This window comes from Helicoverpa armigera, chromosome 6, assembly GCF_030705265.1.
Source record: "Helicoverpa armigera isolate CAAS_96S chromosome 6, ASM3070526v1, whole genome shotgun sequence".
Classification (NCBI taxonomy): Eukaryota; Metazoa; Arthropoda; class Insecta; order Lepidoptera; family Noctuidae; genus Helicoverpa; species Helicoverpa armigera.
The window spans coordinates 12,314,209-12,336,642 of NC_087125.1; the positions used below are offsets into that span (position 1 = coordinate 12,314,209).

The 22,434-nt window shown below is 36.1% G+C and overlaps 1 protein-coding gene across 2 annotated transcripts in view; it reads right to left on the reverse strand.

Moving 5' to 3' along the window:
• LOC110373992 (endonuclease/exonuclease/phosphatase family domain-containing protein 1) overlaps nucleotides 1-22,434 on the reverse strand; it is a 32,224-nt gene that overhangs the window by 2,252 nt on the left and 7,538 nt on the right. For both annotated transcript variants that reach the window (XM_021331501.3, XM_021331503.3), the window contains exons 5-6: nucleotides 15,839-15,999; nucleotides 2,189-2,353 (exon numbers count right to left, since the gene is read on the reverse strand). In XM_021331501.3, the coding sequence (XP_021187176.3) occupies nucleotides 2,189-2,353; nucleotides 15,839-15,999 (326 nt within the window). The remainder of the gene's footprint in view (nucleotides 1-2,188; nucleotides 2,354-15,838; nucleotides 16,000-22,434) is intronic.

Genomic DNA, 22,434 nt, shown 5'->3' on the forward strand with positions numbered 1-22,434 from the left:
TAAAAGAAAATATGAGTAAGAATACATAAAAATAGTGTCTTCTGCACTATTTTAGACTTCGTCAGTTCAAGGTTAGTGCTGTGTATTTAAATGCTGTTATTATCGAACACCTGCTGTATGATTAGTAATATCTAAGAAGGTCGACTGTCGCTAAAACGGACTTACAAAATCGATAAGAAGAAAAATCTGAGCACTACGTATTTCATTTATTTTTAAAGGGGATTTTGGTAACTGACTTCATACGTATGAAATATAAAGGCATAAATGCATGCGCAGACACAGTTGCACTTTCTGTATGCCTATTAAAATTCTCAGTATCCAATAAGACTCTTCTAACAAGATTGGTAAAAGATCTGGCAAATGATTACAGTTCCAGCTCATCCGGGGATAGGAAGTCTCTATGGTATGAAAACGGTGATCCATGTAAGAACTGGCCTATCTAAGAACCTATTGCTGACTCTTTCTCTGTCAAAAAGATAAAAAGTGACAGCAATAGAGTTAACGAAAGTTTTACTTTAATGGAGCTTTGTGCAACTGACAGTCAGTCTCTATAGTATAAAAACCGTGGCCCATCATAATCCTATGGCCTAAGCCTGATGAATTCAGACTGTCAAATCAATTTTCATAGAACTGCATAAATCCTCTTGGATTAAACCTTTCTTGCTATGCGCACGTGATATTTCAACATACTCTGTGACGTACCACAGACCACAGCTGTGTCCTAATGTAGATATTAACATAGATAAGACCCATCGATTATTATAATGAACTTGTTTGAACGATAACGAACACTTGCCTATCTGTAATCCTATTGTTTTTATCGTCTACTTTGTTGCTTCTGAAGATTACTGTCGTTAGGCCGGATTAAAAAGTATGCGGTGCGTCAGTTTTGTGATAGGATTAATAAAATTTCAATTTGGAACGTTTTGTTCTGGCTTTACTTGAATACGTCATTCTGACTGTCTTTTTGTACTGTAGGAAAATTTGAAAAAGCGACAAAGTAATGTTAGGTTCGGAAGATTGACAACACCCAAATTGGCTTATCTTAAACATTTCTTTTTGCCAAATCTATATAGTTTTTGACGGCGATACGAAAAAATATACTTTAATCTAGACCATACGTATTTCTGAAAACTCTGTAAAAACAGGTACTCGAAAGGTTTTCTCGATACAAAAAAAATTAAAACTTACCTCTTAAAATGATCTACGAACATATACGTATTACTTATGAATTTACATTGACAGAACTTACTTGATTTTTATTTTTGTCTACTCAACTTATTTTAAAGATAGCAAATTTATATTATGTTACGAACGTCCCGTCATCATGCCTCTTTCGTACGTATTTTGTTTTGCGTGCTGTCAGCCTCTTAATAACTTAACTATCCCATGAGTCATATGTGATACACACCGATTGTTTAACTATTGTGTCTACATCGTGGACAATGAAGTGGTTAAGATCCCTATAGTTATCTAGGTTCGGGATTCCGGATGCTACTCTTACTCTTGATATTTGGTTAAATCCGGCACTCTGATAAACTGATATGATGGCAAACTGATATCTATTTTCGTTGTCAATTGTTCGTTTTTGTAGTATAAGTTACATAACATGACCTTGTAGTTATAAATATTAGAGTGACAACAAATGGTAGCCGAAAGCCTATATCGTGTTGCTGATAATAATAGTTCTGAATAATAGAAAATGTTTTTAGAGAAAATCACTGATATATTCCAATATTTATATAGTTACTGTGATATGACCATAAGTCTGAGTAGTTTATTTCATGACAGACTTCTTTTAATACGCCGATGAAGTCACTGTACATGTTTTAATTCAATCGAACTATTTTCCGTGGTTTCACCAGCGTCTCGTGGATACTACGTCCCGCACCCGGATTAAACATAGCCCATGTCATTGATTTGAACATGAACCGTCGTGTCGGACCACAAAAACTTTTAAACGTCTGTTGGACACTTGTTTAAAACAATGACAGATTATGACGTTGAAATAAGGTCCGTTTTGCAGCACCACTTTTATAACAAGTGTTCAACAGATGTTTCAGTTTTTGTAGTAAGGCTGGAATTGTTCAAATAGGATCAGCTCTTGTTTCGGATCCTTTAAACAAAACAAAAATAACTCCTATTTATTAACAGACTTCAAAAAAAGGGGGTGGTCCTCAGTACTCACTCTGCACATTACTCCTGGTCCGAAACTCTCCTATAAACACGAGCTGGGTGCCGCTGGCCACCGCCAGGTCCGCTATACTCCTGAGGCTGTCGACGTCACTGGCGTCCAGCTTCTCCTTGACGTGTATGTTCACCACGATGACAGGTCGACTACATAGCAGGAACGCTGAGAAGAAGAGAGAATAGAAATAAATTGTCGGTGCAAATGTATGTACGTACATATTTTTTTTTGTAAAGAGGTGGATATGTGGATGACACTATGTGACGACGCTCCTGATTTTCGAAAGTCGAACAAATGTCAGAGGTTTAAAAATTTTGGAGTTCCTCTTGGTTTTATACTTTTAAATATATTTCACCCCACAAGAGTAGATCATCATCATCCTCTGAGCCTTCTTCCCAACTATGTTGGGGTCGGCTTCCAGTCTAACCGGATTTAGCTTACCAGAGTACCAGTGCTTTACAAGAAGCGACTGCTTATCTGACCCCACAAGAGTAGATGTTTCCTGAATAATAATAATTTTCTATTGAAAAGAAGATGTCTTAAAAAGTCAGGGACACTACCAGATACAGTCCATAAAAGACAAAATATAGCCCAAGATTTTGATTCAGTCACACAAATTTATAAATAAACGAGTCTTTGGAAGAAACCCCATATACGTACATAACCAAACTTAGCCTTATCAGAACAAAACCAGTAAAATCTAGTTTTTCCGTCTGCTGATGAAATCATCTAGATTATTATGTCACGTTATGGTAAATAACGTCTAAGAAGTATCATTGACCTGTGTTTAAACAATGTTTCATTGTTCTGATAAAGATGAACAAACTAAGCCCAAGTTAAGACCTAGCTTGATGAGTATAGAGCGTAAAATAAATTTTGGAGTATGGAAAATCCCTAAAGTATATCTAGAATATTGTGGTTGCTTAGAGGAAAAAAGAGGCAGCCTACTTTTCAAAGAATTAAGAAGATATTGTGGTTGCCGGGAGGAAAAAGGAGAACGTTCGATCGTTAAAAATGAGAGTGCTTATTTGTTCAAATAAAATAGGTTTTTTTTCTTCTTATTTTAATTTGCCATAAATAGCAGATTTGGAAAACCCGTGTACTGCCTTGATTAAATGCAGTGGGCACCTCTCATTCTTCAACTAGAACAGGGCGTCTCTTTCTGGCAAAAGTGAAGTACAAATTAATTATCACTATTATCAAATCATTAGATATAATCTCAACAGTAGAAACAGCTGTTATTATTGCTGCCTATACTGAACTTCAATACTAAGATAAACCAATATGACGCACTGGTGACTAACCACAGCTGCTGTCAGTACCTAATTATTCCTTTGTTCATCCGAGCAATAAAACGCATTAATGCACATTAATTAGATAACAGAATTAGCAAAATGATAATGAAGGCATCGCAGTTCATAGATCGTTTTGGTTTGAAGCGATTGTAACAATGTAGTATTATTGTTATAAACAGCTAAGATTACTTCGACAAACTACATAGTCCGGTCTTTTCTCGCCGACAGATAAACGTATTTTTTTATTAACTGTTTACTTTGAAAATTGAATGTGAAAATTCATAGTTTATGTAAACAGTTGTTTGACGTTCATGCTGTGCGAACATGATGATGATTGATGGCGTCCAAGCCGACTGTCAGCCACAGCTGTTCTCTTATGAGAAGATCAGCCAGCTGCCCAGGGCATCTTACTTATAGTGCACAGATTTCCGAACATAATGTGAACTCAAGGCTTTCTGAGTGATTTGTGACAATGCCAGATAGAAATCAGCAAAAACGTCATACATGAATGAAAAACCTCCTTTTAATGTCCATAATAAGTGTAAAGATGCAATAAATAAAAAAAAGCAATATTAGAATACGTAAGTATAAAAATGTAACTGCCTTATGAATAGATAACAACTTTGTAATCGTTGTCAATTATTTAGTTACAATAACGCCAGGTGCGGTATTAAAATCAATAACACTAGCCTTTGAACCTGTTGCTATCTATTGCTACTATCATTTACTACCTATCTATCATTTACGTAGTTATTGCAATTCTAATAATCGATTGTTTGAAGGAAATGCAATTGTTTGCTTTGTTGTTGTACACCTGGTCATGATGGTTATAAATTATTTCGTTTCCTTCAGTTGGTTTTATGCTTTGATCTAGCAATTCGAACTATCAATAGCAATAACTGATACGTGTACTTTATATTATGAAGCTGAAGAATTTGTTTGAAGTCATAGTAACTACTAAAGTGACTTAAAAAACAATGTCAGTGTTAGATTATTTGGGTGGCTATGGTTATTTTTTATTCGAATGTTTTTACGGGGCGAGGGACCCCTGGCTGTCCGCCTCTATATTGGCAGCTTTATGCAACTGATATGCGAGTTAAATTGATAAATTGGTAGAAAGAAGGTGTCTATAAAAAACCCTGCAAACCAAGTTACTGTCTACCTAACCTTGCCAATAAGCCACATTACTACTTACACTAAAGACAACATCTGTACATTTTCTGAGAGTATCGATAGCCCAAATCTAGGAAACCTCACAATTCTTCCATACACAAAACCGGCCAAGTGCGAGTCGGACTCGTGCACGAAGGGTTCCGTAAATTACAGTTAAATCAACCTATCTCAAAAACTATAAGAGATACTTTGATCAAACCAAAAATCGTTGAAAGAGTTAATTAGCATGCATCACCTCTATTTTTTTTAGAATTTTATACCCCGTAGTTATAAAAATAGAGGGGGGGGGACATACTTTTTACGACTTTGAGAGCTGATATCTCAAAAACCGTTCACTTTAAGAAAAATGTTTTTTAGAAAACTTTATATCATTTTAAAAGACCTTTCCATTGATACCCCACACGGGTATGTACATCGAAAAAAAAAATGTCATCCCTCAGTTACATGTATGGGGGGCCCCACCCCCAATTCTTTTTTTTACTATTTAGTGTCATATTTTTGTAGCGGTTCATACAACACATATTCCCATCAAATTTCATCACTGTAGTACTTATAGTTTCCGAGTAAATCGGCTGTGACAGACGGACAGACGGACATGACGAAACTATAAGGGTTCCGTTTTTGCCATTTTGGCTACGGAACCCTAAAAATCAATACAAAATAATAAGCCAAATGCATGCCTATCCGTTTCACCGGCCACCGAAACAAACAAAGATGGCCGCTGAGACATTCAACTTCAGAATTCATGCGGAACTGAACTTAGTTTTGAAAGCAGTAAGGCTGTTTTATCGCCTCTGACTTTGCCTATATGTACAGGCAAATGTGAATGTCGACACGTTGAATATGGTCCGATAATTAGCATCGACTTTTATACTCGACGATTTTATTTTAATGGCTTACAAATTGAGTGGTTACACTTCCTTTTCCGATTTTGTAGGTATTGTAATGGAGTCGGATAAATTGATGCTAGTTATCGTACATGGTTACGTTACATAGATTTAGGGCTAGAAAATTAAGTGTTATGTGGATTTCAATAACCTATCTGGGCCCCGATTCTCCTAAGTTAATAATATCAAAATCGAATAGAAATCGAATCGCAATATGATCGTAATAGCAGTTTTAACCATATCGGGCATTCTGCTACTAATAAAAGACCAATCGTATTCGATTGACATTTGATTGGTGTGCGATTGGTCTGCTATTTTGGTGATTTTGGTCTATACGGTAGTTTGCTGTACAATCATTTTGCAATCGTAAATCATTTGCAGACAAAATGATTCATTATTGAATGACAGAAAAGGATAAAAACGTTTATTTCAAAGAAAAAATAGCGGCATGCCACATACGCTTCAATCGTAATCGAGTCGGGATTGGATATCAGTCGAATCGAGTCGAACGTGAATCGAATGTCGCTTAAGTAAAATTAGGAGAATCGGGCCCCAGATTTGCCTACTAGAGAAACGTTTCAATTTTCAACAGGATTTGTATTATGGCATTTGATGAATGTACCTCTAGCATATCATATATGTATTTCTCCTCATATCGCGTTATTTTCTGTAGGTAGACCGTAAAAAAATGCAGCGATAAAACAAAGCTACAACTACAATAGTATTTGATAAACTATTTAATATTACACTAATTACATTTGAGAATCATGCATGGTTTTAAACGCTCCTTATACTGCACTAAAAGTACTAACATTATCGAATGAAACAAGACATGAACTACCGAAAAATTGATAAAAGCGTATCAGTACCATAAATAGATAACTGAAAAATCCAAGAGATACTAAAGTTCCGGTTATTTACTCTCATAGGATTAGACCACGTTAATACAAAAATGAAAATGCACTTTATATTAGACAGATATCAAAATATTGAACACAATAATAATAAAAAAAAACAATGATTTAAAGATGTTAACCCAGAAAGATCCAGGAAATATTGTCGCTGTAAATTATGCAGATCTAGAATTCAATGTGGAAATCAGATAAAGATACACATAACAGCAAATTGATATTACAAGAGCGTTTACAAACAACCCACAATAGTTTAAAAATCCAGGATAATCCCCATACAGGTGTCGACCCATAAATCAAACAATAATAAAAGAAAACGTGTCACCCCATTTTCACGGCACCAGCGTAATTTTTCATCTGTCAACACTAGAATTTTAAAAGCACATCGGGCACCATTCCAACGAGCAAAACAGATGAATAAACAATAGCTGCCGGAACACGGAGGAAGGAAAGGTAGCGGAGATGCCATGAGGAAGGTAGGTCAGGCGCCTTCTTGTAGGTCAAGCAACGTATGGTAGGCTCGATCAGTTACTACAACTAACGTGACGTTCGGGTTCCTTGTCAATCAGTCAAAGATTAGGCTTGATTGATTGTTTTTTTTTTTTTGAATATAATGGGCGGGTTAATTACGTTTTTCATACCCCGAACACCCGCATTTTAGAGCTCTATTTTCTTTAAAGTTTTTGCACTATTACATCTCCGCCAGTCATTTTGTTCTCCATGTCCCGGACGCACTGGCAAGGAAAGGCAATGAAAACTACATACATTTACAGATAATGAGAATTTACGACATCGGATATATTGTTCAGTTTCCGAATGCTTGCCAAAAGGTCAAGGTCATTTGTGATGCAAGGATGCAAAAATAACACTTATTATGTCTTGTTGATGCAAGAAGGCCGAATTCGGTAAGTGAACGATAAAATTATGCAATGTTTGCAGGATTCATGTGTAAAGTAAATTCATTACCTAAAGTTGACATTGATTAAACTGAAGTGATGAATGGTAATAATGAATTGAGTGCAAAATTAAGTGGATCTAAGATGCAGAAATTGTAAATGTTTTATTCGAAATAATAAATGATTCTTTGATTTAGAAAGATCGTAGGCATGTCCAAGAAATCGTAACATATAAAAGGGCTTACGACAGACAATGCCACGACGACGCAACACTCGACCGGTCGACAGGTAACTCGGACAGGTTAAAATTAGACCGCACATACTACTTGTGCTATCGATTGCTAATTACATGTTTACGCACGAGGTTTTACTTTTAAAAAATCCTGTGAAAACAGATAGGTGATCACGAAATTATCACCAGGCCTGGGTTCAGCAGTGTACGGTAATTGGCTGATATGATGATGACGACTTAATAACTATTTAGTAATCTGTGTCACTATTGGTATACTCCAGAAAGTTGGGAGGCTGCAACCAGAAGTTAAAAGTGGGATATTGGCAGATCTTATGAGAGTTCAATATTACATAAATGGACCAATAGAATTGTTAAGTGAAGATGATGAAATATGAAATGAGTTGTATGAAGTTCAAATCCCACGTTAATGGAAATAGTCAAGGAAAAAAACAGTAACTTTCAGTAAGAAAATAAGAATTATATGACTACGTTTTTATGACATAAGCGCAAATGAATAATTTGCTCAAAAAAGCATTGGTCTTCCTCCAAGGTGACTCTGTTGTCAATTCGCTGGTACACAAGGTCAGGGGCGGGCGAAAACGTGTTGCAAGGGCATTGTTAAAACGACAGGTGACCTAATTTTAAAACTTTCTGAGTGGGGTCGGGTTATCGACATTTTCAATGCTAAACGTTCACGAAATGGCGAGAATTTTATGGTTTTGAAAAGGTTTTTCAACAAATGACGTTAATATACTTAAGTTTGGATGCGCAGATTTCTGCTGCTTTTTACGTGAAAGCTACTGAAAAGATTTTGAGGGAAGTCTACAGTAATGTAGTTCATACATCAGAAAAACATTTAGATCCCTTGTTGGATCATTATCTAGGTGCGGGGTGGAGTTTTCTCCAGACGAAGATGCAGAGGGTAAAACCACGGAAAACAGCTAGTAAAAGACGAAAAAATATGACGTCAGAATGAACTCTATAGAAAAGAGGAGAGCTGAGGTGCAATCAAGGAGTATGGAAGAAGACATACTGCGTCAACCCAAATTAAAATTGAGGATAAAAAACGACAGAAAGATAATGATGAACGACATGAGGAAAGTAAATATCACTTAACCCCCCTAATAAAAATAAGCGATCCAACAAACCTTATTTATAAACCAGTTGTCTACAGGCAATATTATAACAATATTCGTGATAGATGAACTGAAGACACGACCCAGCCTATTGTATAGGCATAAACTTTTAGAGCCATTGTCTGCGTTTATTGTAGGCGGCATCAAAGTTATAAACTGTGCTGTATTATAACAGTATCAGGTGACTCAGGGGTAATGTAGTAATGATACCAATAAAGTATTAAACTACATTAATGATGCTTTTGCGGTAAACTGTTGTGTTAATATCAAATGGGTTGCGGATTGTTCGAAGCGAAAGAGTGATAGAAATGGCAATGAAAGAGCAAAGACGGATACTAAAACCATATTTGGGTATGGCACTGAAAGAGCATAGACGGATACTGAAACCCTATTTGGGTAGCCAAATGTTTTTATCCATTCCAAAATAAGTAATACCTGCGAATAAGATGAAGTGACTGTCTTTCTGGCGCCGATAACCTATTTCCTTGTATGACTGATTATCAGGCTTCTGACTATCGTTCCCATATTTCACCTGTGACCTAACCAAGGAGTGTCTTCGGCGGTCATAAGACGTGGCAAGTCGATGATGGATGATATATTTTAATGTTCAAAGCTCTGATTTCTCGAAGAGTTTTGAATAATGAAAGCCTCAGAAAGTAGTCTTTATATCCAACAATTATAAGCCCATCAAGGAACAAATCTAGACCTATAATCAGGAGGTATTTAACTTCCAATTTTCCTTTTAGCTTTGACCTTTAAGATATAATTCTGATTAATTAATTGACCACACAGGAAAATGGTTCCAATTGATTTTGGAGTATAAAATTACATGTGACAATTTGCGTCATCAGATTCTAAACGTCTTTGGTTTTTAATCGTACCTATTTTCTCATGTACCTACTTACCTAATGTTTATGAGTACCTAATTGTAAAACTATATCAACACGACACATTGCAACTATCTTCCGCCAGCGGTATTACGCACATCCCATTGGAACTACTCCGCACAACCGGATAAAAAGTAGCTTATAGCCTTCCTCGATGGGCTATCTAATCTAACACGAAAAGATTTTTAAAATCGATTCTAAATAGAAACCGTTCAGCTCTATGTAGATATATTGTTAGTCAAGACAACCCAAAACAATATATCAAAATTTTCCTTCAATTTCTTATATTAGACACGCTATAAAAATTCCATAAAACTGTAACAAACACCATTAAAACAATTCATACCAGCGGCCTTGTGATAAATGATTGTTCTTGCAATTCTACTGCGTGTGTAGAAACGTGCTTTCTAGTTAATTAGAGTAATAGTCAGCAGTGTTGTTAATGAAATTATACAAACAACATTTGTTTGATGAAATTACAGTTTTCAGAAAAATATTTTTATTGGAATGAAGTTTATTTATTATGACCTACTGACATAGTCCAGTTGAAACAGTTTTTAGTTTTTTGAACCCTGAAGGCTCCGAAACTTCTGAACGAATTTGAAAAATTATTTCAGTGTTGGAAAGCTTCACTCTTCCCGAGTAACATAAGCTATATTGTAGGTACTCCGGGAAGAGCAGATATTCTCACGGGTCGCGAGTGAAACAAAAGTAGATAAGATTTTGTGCCACTGTTGACAAAACGGCTGATAAAGTTTGGTGTTTCAGATCCCTTATTGGAAAAGTTTACATCTAAAAAGTTGCTTCCAAATCGGTTTATTCGTTTAAGAGCTGCAGTACCACAGATAGACAGACATTGGTCAAACTTAAAACATCTTTTTGTATCAGAGTTAAAAAAAAACACACAGGCGAATTCAGTTAAGTATATTGAAAAACCAACTTGAATACTTGAAGAATTAAACTAATAGGTCTCTAAGTACACTTGCCGAAATAACACATAATACTTATGTAACAATGGACTGAATACACAATTACAGACGGACGTCTGTTTGGGTTATCATCGTGTATTTTGAATTTATATAATTCCAATACAAAACAAACTAATTCGAGCATTTGGCATAACATAACATATTGCGTAGCCTTGAAATATGTATACGTTGCGGATTATTTATATGCAGCCCCGGATCTAGGGGGGGGGCAAGCCGGGGCCTATGCCCCGGGCGGCAAATTCAGGGGGCGGCAAAATCAGGCGGCTGCCAAATTCACACTTCACAGACCAATGGATAACTCATATTTTATTTAATTTTGAATACGGATTAAATAAAAAAAGCACAAGTACAGCAATTTCATGGCCATATCAACTTGACCGATACCCTGAGCGCGGAGTGAGACAAGCTGCATGACTGCACGAACATTTATTATTCACGAGGCGAAGTTTTAGCAAACTAAAATTCATTAAAAATTATTTGCGATCATCTATGAGCCAGGAATATCGCATATTTATTTTTATTTTAAATCCTACATTACAGATTACTGTAATAGTTACCTACAACGCCATCTTAACCTATGGTGCAAGGTGTGCGAATAACCCGGGCGCCTCGGTCTCAGGGGCGCCGAGGGACGCTCCACCACCAGGAATATCGATAAAATTACACCCGTTTGATAAGGAAGTTCCTCATTGTATCACGATACTGACAAGCAAAGTTCCTAAAAAAGTCGTCTTCGATTTGTTTGATCATTTTGATTATTTTCTACTTAACTAAGTGAAAAAATTCTCGCTCGCTACGCTCGCGGTTAAATGACAATGTATGTACTGTTTTTCTGATTGCTTATTATTTTTATTGACTCGGTCGTCGGTTATTGATTCGGTCTCTAATCACGTTTTCAATTTGTACATAATTCCCAGTTTAATTTGTGAGTCTTTAAAAAAGTTCGCTTTACAGTGTACTTGATCAGATAATTTTGTGTCGTAGGCTCAAAAAATTTTGCGCTCGCTTCGCTCGCGAAATATTATAACGCATTGCCTTAATAACTTCATAAGTCAAGTACACGCCGTCTTACCTTTTAATAGTCAAATGTAGAAAACATTTTTTATGGAGTCCTTAAAAACAAAAAAAAGTTTGCGCTTCCGACTGCTTGTTACTTTACAGCGCTTTTTGAAACTTATTTACTTACCGTGTCCCAAAATTGAAAAATTTGCGCGCTCGCTTCGCTCGCGCTGCTTTTTTCAATTGCGTTGATCTTTCTCGACTTTCATAACTTAAACCTGGCCAACATTTTGAGCCCACAATGAATTGGACACATATTTTAAAGTCCTTTACCTTCCAAAAAAGTGCACTTCATTCGAACGTTCTTATTTATATTCCTTGTAACTACTGTAAGTACTTCAATACATAGTTGGCGCTTGGGTGATGATTGCACCCAGGCGCTACATGAGCTAGAGACGGCCCTGCCTGCCTACATATTGATAGCTAATATTATATGGATGATAAAGGTGAAAATAAACATAAGTAGGTAGGCGGGGCGGCATTTTTCAGATTTTGCCCCGCCTAATAAAAATTGAAGATCCGGGGCTGTTTATATGTAATTGTTTATTACATTGCAAAAACAATTGAACATGCACTATATTTTGCATGTCTTCTTAACTCATTCAGAGTGAGAAAGAAATTGAGCAAGAGAAAAACATTGTAAACAAATGTGGACCCTTCAGCAGTTTTTACTACTTATTGAAAATAATTGTTTAAATTCCTTTACACACGGATCAAAACTTATTTATATTATGTATAAATAAATATTCGGTGGCTCATTAAACAAATAATTTTGCAATTCCATAATATAATTAATACGAATTTAGCAGATTACACGCCGTACTTGAGCCATCAGTACAAAGCCAGACACATATGTCTATACCACAATGTGTGGCCAGTCTGTCATTACCATTAATTCGGTTTGTCACCAAGGTCAAATAGCCAATCAGACATGGATATTATATGCCAGAACATACTCTGTAAACTGTCTACACAGTTGCATTGTTATATTAACTAGCTTTTCTCGCGGTCTCACCCGCGTCCCGTGGGAACTACACCAAGTACTGGGATAAAATACAGCCTATGTTACTTGAGAAGAGTGAAGCTTTTCAACAGTGAAAAAATTTTTCTAATCGGTCCAGCAGTTATGGAGCCGAAACAAGCAAACAAAAAAAATTTCCTCTTTATTGCATTAGTATAGATTTATTTTAGTGTACAAATAGAGACACATATGTATCTAACAAAATAGCCAATCAGACATGGATATTATATGCCAGAAACATACAACACTTACTTAGTAAATTCTACACAGTTGCATTGTTATATTGATATAATGTAAAACTTCAGTCTTAATGCAAATCACTAGGATTTGCTTAAAATGTTGTCACGACAAAGTTAAAGTAGGTAATCGCTCTTTGGCAAAGTTACATCCTTGTTCCCGGAATTTATGTAGATAATCCATAAAAAAAATATATCTGTCTATCTGTTTTCTTTTTTAATATGGTTGTCAAATCAGAGTGGGCTCTATTAGACTATTATATGTAGTTATCGGATATCGAAAACAATAGGCTAGATCGATTAGCGATTCTAATTTAGGTATCTAGAAAAATACACAAATATCCTCGGTAGTAAGATTACTAATTTCATAAATGACTTCCTTCTTAATAAACTCAAATTAATAAACAAAAGGATTTTTTGTTTGTTTGTATCTCAAAGGCTCTGAAACTAAAGTTAGAAACCTATACTCTTCCCGAGTTATACAGGCTATATTTTATCCTGGTACGGGCAGTAGTTCCCACGGCACGCGGGTGAAACCGCGGACACGGCTAGTCTTCGATAAGGATATAAAAGGATGATAGTAACAAGACTATTTTTAGTCATGACGCAATAGACTGAAAACAAAGAGATATCTAGCACTGTTTTAGGATGTAGTTGTGTCATCAATTTGCATAATTAGGATCTATATTAGCACTGTAGGCTGAAGAATATTTGATGATCTAACAACTAGGCAGTTTGGCAACCAAAAACTACATATTGGCAAGATTATAATTATTCATATGCAAAAAAAAAAACTACTAATATTTGCTTTATAAATATCTCCTTGTGGCTTTCTCTATAATACTTTCTGTAAAAGTTTAAATATTACGAATGTTTTTTTTTTGTATGTTACGTTGAGACGTCAGGTTACCAAGGATCAGTGTATTGCATTTTTAACAACCGTCATTATGTGTAAACTTAAAAATAACAACAACGAGTATATAAATAAAATAAAAAAAGCTGACATTTACGACGCCATCATTACAAAATATGAAATGACAGTTAAAAAGTGACCTTGTCACTTGTCACATAAAATCTGGGCGCACTGTACTAAACGTCAGTCATTGAGCCGGCCAGTAACAAAACGTGCACGGGCCGTATGAATTGAGCCAATTATGCTCATTCGGAAAGACGACGGCTTCTCGTTGTTAGGTTACATCGATGACCAATTATATTCGCTTAACATTCCGATCGGCTGCTGATTTAAGTGGTTTTATTGTTGTTGCTATGCTCATGCAGTCGTGCTGAATAACACAGATTTGCTGTGTATGTTAAATAATTGAAAAAATAAAAATGATAGAATTTTTTTGTTCTGTCAAATTAACCTTTTTAATAACACTACTTAGTAAAGCATTTGATGTGTTGTTCTTGTATTTTGACGACCGCGATCATTACAACAAACTTTCGAACGGCATAGTTATTTGATAAAAGCTGTAGATGACCGATTCCGTTGTTGGAGATTGTTTGTTTCTCGTAAGACACAAGCATAAAACAGTCAGCATAAGTACTTAGTTAATCAACTCATCTAGAATTAAAATTATTTATATTTTGACGTTCATAAGTGCTTGTAAAGGCCTAAATAAAATAAAATTATTAGACTTTGACTTTGAATCGAGTAGGTGTCAGTGATAACTCGTACTTTTGACATAGCATTGTTTATTATTTTCATAAAAAAAATAATCGAGATCTTATCATTTGGCAGTCAGTATTTGCCTGCCTGCAATAATCCTCCATTTGCAACTGAAAATTTTCCACACAACAAGACTTGAAACATTAACATTACATAACTCAATAATGCAGTTACAGTGAACTTGTCGACTGTTTACCAAACACACAGTGTTCACGCACGCGCAGTTTAGAGAAACGCAGGCGCAAAGCATTCGCGTGCTCGACTGTTTACTTTTAAAACAATTTGCATTCGATTTTGGATGGTATTTCTTGGAATTTTATTGTGTGGTAACGAGAAAAAATTATGTCTGAAAAAAAATGTTAAACATACTTTTTCTGACTACTTTTACTTTAAGATTGTTTTTAGAGGATTTTGGAAAACTTTCTAGAGCATTGTAATTTGCAGTTGAAGGCTCTTTCTAGCCAAGGGTATGTTGTATAAACTTCAAATGACGAATCAAGTTTGTAGTCGGCTCTCGGGGTCTCAGCATTATGCTGAGCGAAGGCCGTTTCACGCGGGTGTGACACATGTTTCCCAATATGTTCCGTCTTCTCGTGTCGTGTCTCTTATTGTAATTCGTCTTTTTTTGTCTAATTCTTTGTTTTTTTTTGTTTCTTTCAAAAAAAATGCATTAGATTTTTTTTATCAAACCTGTCAAAATGAACCTACAGTATCACCAGTATATTTTCGTAACTTTAACATTCACCTTGATTGCTTTATCATCATCCGCACGTTGATAAGACCAGCCTATCCGTCAAAACAACTGCTCGGACTTAGACCCGATTAGTTACCAGTTCGATTCCATGTTGATGATCATGCAGCTACCTCGCGCACGCATTCCGTACACGCTATGAATGGTAATGTTATCTATTTTGTTAGCTACTGCAAGGTTGGGCTGAATGCGTATTTTTTGTTGTAGTTTGTAATGAATCAGACTATAACACTTGTTTAATATGAAAAAAAAAGAAAATTAGGTTTTTAATCTAAAATTGAGAAAACCTAGATAAAAAGTATCTTTCTCCTCAACCCATTTGCAAATGGAATCTTAGTCTAGATCGAGCTTATCAACAGTAACACTACATCTATGATAACTTCAGATGAAGATAAACAAACAAAAGAAGTTCTGCCTGAAGCTCTGGTTGCAATTCTTTCTCTACTCGAATCTTTGGACAATCACTCTACCATAGAACCTTCTAGAATCTCAATTAAACAGTACGTACCTTGTGGCGCCGCAATGTACCGTTCGCTTCGCAACGCCGTCAGTTCGCTGACGAGACGCCGAGCATCGGCCGCCTCTGTCAGAAGACAGACCTGGTCCAGGTCTATGTCTTCCACCGTGATGCCGCGCGTCACCGCGTCGTATATGAAGCCTAGTTGGCGGCTGCAACAAAAATTTACCAATTAAAGTTAACTTTCTAAGTACTGGACACCAATGGCTGATTAAGGGTCAATTCACACTGAAAGAGCAGCGGCCGGCAGCGGCCGGCAGCGGCCGTAATTGCAAGGGATTGAGCGTGAGCGCGGCGAGCCGCGCGGCGCCGCATCGCGCCGCGCTCTTACATTTTCCGTGCTCTTACGGCCGCTGCCGGCCGCTGCTCTTTCAGTGTGAATTGACCCTAAAGGTGAAGGAAATCCTCTTGAGAAAACCTGGATTATAGAGGTAATGTCTGAAATCACCAACCCGCATTAAGCAAGCGTGGTGATTAACCCTCAATCCTTCTCTGTGTGAGAGGAGGCACATGTTCAGCAGTGGGACGATAAAAAAGGCAGGTGGTTAATAGACAAGGACTGACTAGCTAAAGAACTGGACATCAAAAATTATGAAAAGTTAGTTTTTGGGGGTCGTAAGGGACATTTGGCTTCTAAAAAACACATCTGTATATTTTGCAATTTCAATACCACATGTTCAAATAAAACATATTTAACCAAATGATAATGACAACATAGGTCAAAGGGTCACAAAACAAATTCTGTATCGGGCACCAGCTAAAATTAAACATGCATTTGTTCGTTCGTATCTAACTTTAAATATTACAATAAACAATACAAATTAATCATCAGCAGTAATTAAACAGTCTCAATTAGCTTCCAAATGACAGTTGTATAAAATGATAACAGGCTATCGGTTCGGTCCAGTTATATTAATTTCTCTCAGTTATTCGTGTCAAAGTGCAAAATGTTAATATGGGTTATCTGTCACGCTTCTAAAAGCCAAACCGTCTGTTGTTTTATGGAGATAATGTATTTTTATTACATGAATTAGGTGTGCAGGAACCACGATATAAAGAACGAATCCTTCGAGTATTGTATTTTATTACGTCTATGAAAAGACTACCAAATTGAATCAATCCAGGCACCGAGCTGAATGTCACGATATTTCTTTCCATACAACATTCTTAAAATACATATAATAAACCATATTATTCTCGATATCCTATCCACACCTATCACACACACTCAAATCACCTAATATTCACACAGTCAAAAGATTCTCAATTTCTAAACGCTATACAACGAAAAATCCAAAAGGTTTATTGTTGCAAGGCGTTTTTACACCTTTACAATCGCCAAAAAAACAAACTACCAACATTATAAAGCCTTCTTAAATCACCTAACAAGCCCTACCACCAACTAACATCATTAACTGTTATTCAAGTAGGTATTCCACCGTAAACTCAACATATAATTTTTCTCTTGAATACAAGCGGACCCTATATTTCCACGCTCACAACCCGTGCAATATTAACTCGAAAGTTAATTGAGTCAAATGCTCGCTGCGGCACGTAAGCGATCGATTGGGGTCTTCAATTCTTTATGAGTACATGACCAGCGGTTTGTGGATTTTTTACGAGGACTGTGAACTTGAATATTGTTTGTAGAGGAAAGTTGGTAGTTCTGCAGTATTTAGGGCCTCATACAAAACAATTGTACCTAATCTATTGTGTGTCGACTGTAAGTAACACAATTATGTATAGCAAAATTGAGATGTTTAATTATGAGTCTAATATAGATGCAGCTGATATTAGAGGAGGCGATGAAAGACACGGTGGAGATGTGCTCTGTCTGGGGAAAGAGGAGAACCTTTATGTCTTCTGCCAAAGACCGGTCTGCGAGAGGGAATGGGATGCCAGTATGACATTGAAGTGTATCCTAAAAGAGGAGGGAGTCATCTGATAATTCCCCATATCTAAAAAACAGGGACAGTTGACATTTACATCAATGTTACGTGTGAAATTTATTGGAGGACACAGCAGCCAGATCGTTTAGATCAGAGCAAAACTTTTCCTAGTTTTCTCTGCAGTCCTATCTTCAATCGATATCTAGTGGACTCAATTTAAGAACTTTAAAATAGAAATTAGTGGCAGAAAGGCAGTGGGTCGACATAATCAATTTGGCTACCAATTGCACTTTAGACCTATACACGACATTTTTAAACAAAATTATCTGTTTTTCGATAAGATTAGCCTTGTACCCAGTGGTTAGGTAATGTTAGTTATCTAAAACTGTCAAGGCATTTTGTATCCGAAAGCAGCGAAGTCCAAAATGTTTGGGAATGCTTGTAGGAAGACATCAATTTGTTAAAACCAGGTGAAAAGATAAGTTTTGAATAAAGTTTATAGACTTACTGACTCTTTCTTTATCACAATAATTCGATAAGCTGCCTACAGAATGGTTTTCAAGGCCTCATGATCCAAAATACCTCAAGATTTTCACATCAGAAAAGTAATGACGTTTTGACATGCAAGATAAGAAGTATTATGAAGCCAGTAATCTATCCAAGTGCGTTGATAATGACACTTATGCAAATATTGCTCCCAAGGTGACAAAACTGTGCCAAAAGGATGCGCAGTGACATCCTTCTGTGAGAAACAATTGCTCTGCAAATGGGCGACCATTAGGGCAATATTCTTTGACTATATTTGTACTGTATATATTGTCTATAAAAAAAACAGACTAATATTAAGCATAGTCATTTTATTACCTGACAAGGAGAGAACTTCAACTACAGATTTCAGACCAATTTTACTCCTATTTTTATATGGGTCCAAATATTATCAATAGGTGCAGTAACTCCATATCTGATAATTGCTAGTACACATGAACCTATTTCAAAACACTTCTTATCACCTGGGCTTGTCACAAAGTCATAACTGTTAAAATTGTATTGCACCAAAAATGATGTATGTACAGGAATAAGTGAAGATTCGATAATTACTTGAGCTACAAAGTTGTATATCTTATCACAAACGTGGCAGTTTATCGATTCACTGATCAAAAACGGAACTTTTGTGTTCATTGATTAATTTTTAAATGGAGATTCAATGGCAAAAATATTTGTTGAAAAAATCCATGTCTGAAATCTGTAATAAAACTACTTTCTCATAATTTTGTAAGTACAAAAGGTATGTCCTTGATTACTATATCACGGTGGCCTAGTGGGTAAAGAACCAACCTCTCAAGTATGAGGGTGTGAGTTCGATTGCGGGTCGGGCAAGTACCAATGCAACTTTTCTAAGTTTGTATGTACTTTCTAAGTATATCTTAGACACCAATGGCTGATAAAAAGGTGAAGGAAAAACATCTTGAGGAAACCATAAAGTCAGAAATCACCAGCCCGCATTGAGCAAGCGGGGTGATTAACGCTCAATCTTTCTCCGTGTGAGAGGAGGCTTGTGACCAGCAGTGGGACGATAAAAAGGCTGTAACAGTAACAGTATATGTCACAGACCCACTAGCCTATTTGGCAAAAATATTATACAACAGGTTACAGTGTTATTCTCACCGCCCGTCACATATTATGACTCCATTTATTAATTACTCCATGTTTGACATAACAACCTAGTGGGTGTATATTAATAATTTCAAATGCTATTGTAGTCTTACAAAATAAACAATAGTTAGTTGAAGTGACAAACCCGGTCAAAGGGCAACAACGTAAGTGTTTTTTTTCAACTAACTATTAACGCTTATTTTCAATTGGATGTTAAACCAAAGTTAATAATGAATTGGATTACTTTAACGCTTAGCATATTTTGATAAAAGTATTTTTATTTGGTCAGTTTATTTAGCAATAAGCATTTTTTATGGGCATTTGATGTATAACCATCAAGACGTTTTCTCGCAGTTTCAGCCGCGTCCCGTTGGAACTACTGCCTGCACAGGGATAAACTATAGCCTATTTTACTCGCAGAAAATGTAGCTTTCTAAATGGTATTTAAATCGGTCCAGTAGTTTTCAGAGTTTATCCATTACAACCAAAAATATATTTTTCTTCTCTTCAAAATAAATATTAGTAAAGATGAATCCATTTGAATTATTTCTTAGTTAAGAAAGCTCTTTAATATGATTTGGGGCTAAAAATCTATCCTGAAAATTCGAGCGACGTCTCACGGGAAAAGTTAGTTTCCCACATATAGTTCTTGACTTGACTAGAGATACGTGATTGACTTGATTCAGATAGAGCACGCTCCCGCCAACTTATACTTTAAGTTCCCAAAGTGTCGAACTTATCGAGTTTCAGATACTACAGTCTTATGAAAGGATAGATATGGCATTCTAAGAAAACTTTAAATAATGAGTATTTTTATATCGAATTTTATAATATATTACTTTTATTTCATATTGAGCTATCCAGAAAAACAATATTATTTTTATTTTTGGTGTTTTAAGCATAATTAATAATTTTTAAATCCCAAATGGGACCTAAGCAAAAGTATCTGAAATATTTTTTATTTACCATTACAGGTTACCCCAATGCGATAAATGCGCCTTAATTAACTATAAATTATTTATACTTTGTACCGATGTAAATAAAGTAACGCGAAATGTATGTCCACAGTTGCACTAAAATACCATTAATAAATGATAAATACATATCGTACGATGTGCCAATAGTAATGTATTATTTCATACAAGTACTTCATTCAGTGCGCTATCTATAACATATTGTAATACATGCTTACCTTCATGTAATATCTCGTTTATAGGTAGGAATTTCCTATTCGTTTAGTTTCGAGTAAATAATTCGCTTGCATCTTGTATGTATATGAATGTATGTTGGAAATCTGAAGACCACTTTTTTAATGACGTCAAAAATCATCAAATGACCCCTCCAGCTGTGGGTTAGCAGCGGTGAGGGAGTGTCAGACTCTTACTGACTAAAAACCGTCGTGTTCCGTCGTAGGCCTTTTATGCACCAGAGCTGCGGTATCTCTTTCGAACAATCCAGCAGCAAGAACCCTTAACCAGACAGTAAACAGATGTAACAGAGAGAGACAAACTGTTTTAGAGAAACATTAAATATTCTCTTTCATCCAAGATAAGAAATAAAAAATCTTCAGCTCATAATTATACACCCATATGATGACGAACTTGCCGTATTAGCGTACCTACGTATTATTTACTAGTATGACATTATCTGATATGTGCATACTCATAATGACGCAAATGATTTCGTGTGATTACCTCATCCTGCACTTAAGGCAACAACTATTCCTCGTGAAATTGTACGCGTTTATCTTCCATCAATTATTTTATAGTGTTCATAAATCTTATTTTTTTGCGAAAAGAAATCGCTATAAAACTTTACAGACCATTAATTGATCGTAAAACAAGCAACAGAATGCAAATTGACACATCAGTTTATGTTTCAAACCAGTTAGGGATGGAAAGATCCGAGTGCACACTCAATTGCACTTCTATTTATGCAGAGAGCAATAAAAACGCAGCGATGTGTACTTCGCAGACAGAGTGCCCTAGCAAGGGAATTACAAGGGCGTCTTTATTTAGATACGAAAGGACATCAACTGTTGATAAAACAGACTCGTATGATGTTTTGTTTCTATGCCGATGGGATAAAAGATTCGTACGTCTGGCTGTGCTGAGAATAGATCGCCGTTTTTGTTGTAATCGTAAACCGTTTCGAGGAATTTCATTCAGGAAATCAATGGTGAACTGGTTCATGGTAAAATATTTGCTCTTTGCGCTGCTTCATGGTTTAAAAATATCTTAGAAACATGTAGTTTATATACAAAAGATTTCGAAAAGCTAACTTTACTATTGATCTATAAGTCTAACCAACACCTGAAACAGTACCTACGAGCACTTTATCAGGTGTTTGTAAGCCAAGATATCAAAACATAGACGTCCGTCCACATTCGTGTGCAAAATATAATAAATCCTCTGTCCAGACTGCTATGATTGCATATCATATCATCATTGATCGAGAATAACAATGATTGTGCTTATTTCAGCTGCAACGATATTTTACTAGACTTATTCAGATCTTCATATAATTTTTATTTCGACCATTTACTTCAACAACAGCAGTCATGCAACATACTTGACACCAGTCTTACCAAGGGATATTGGGTTATCCAGGGAACAGGGTCGAGGAAGTCGGATAGGTAGTCGCTCCTTTTAAAACACTGGAATCCGACTCCAACATAGGTTCGGAAAAGGCTAGGCCGATAATGATTGAGATTTTAGCAACATCCAGCTTCATTTATATCCTCCCCTTCGTCAAAGTGATCTATGAGAACAAATTGGTATAACTAAACGGCCTCAAATCGCAGCAGGAGTGCTAGATATCAACGTCTACCAACGTGACACCGCACGTGACTGAGTTTCATGTCGCTCAGTGCGTTCGCTGCCTCGAACAATCATTGTATTGTATGGTTTTTATAGCTCCGAGATTTTAAAACTACTTCGCTTGAGTTGTTAGTTACAGATATTTTGCACTTGTCTGGCTTGAAGTACAAATAATTATTTGAAGGATCTGGCTCAAGTGACAATTACAGTCGCAACCGCAACGGCA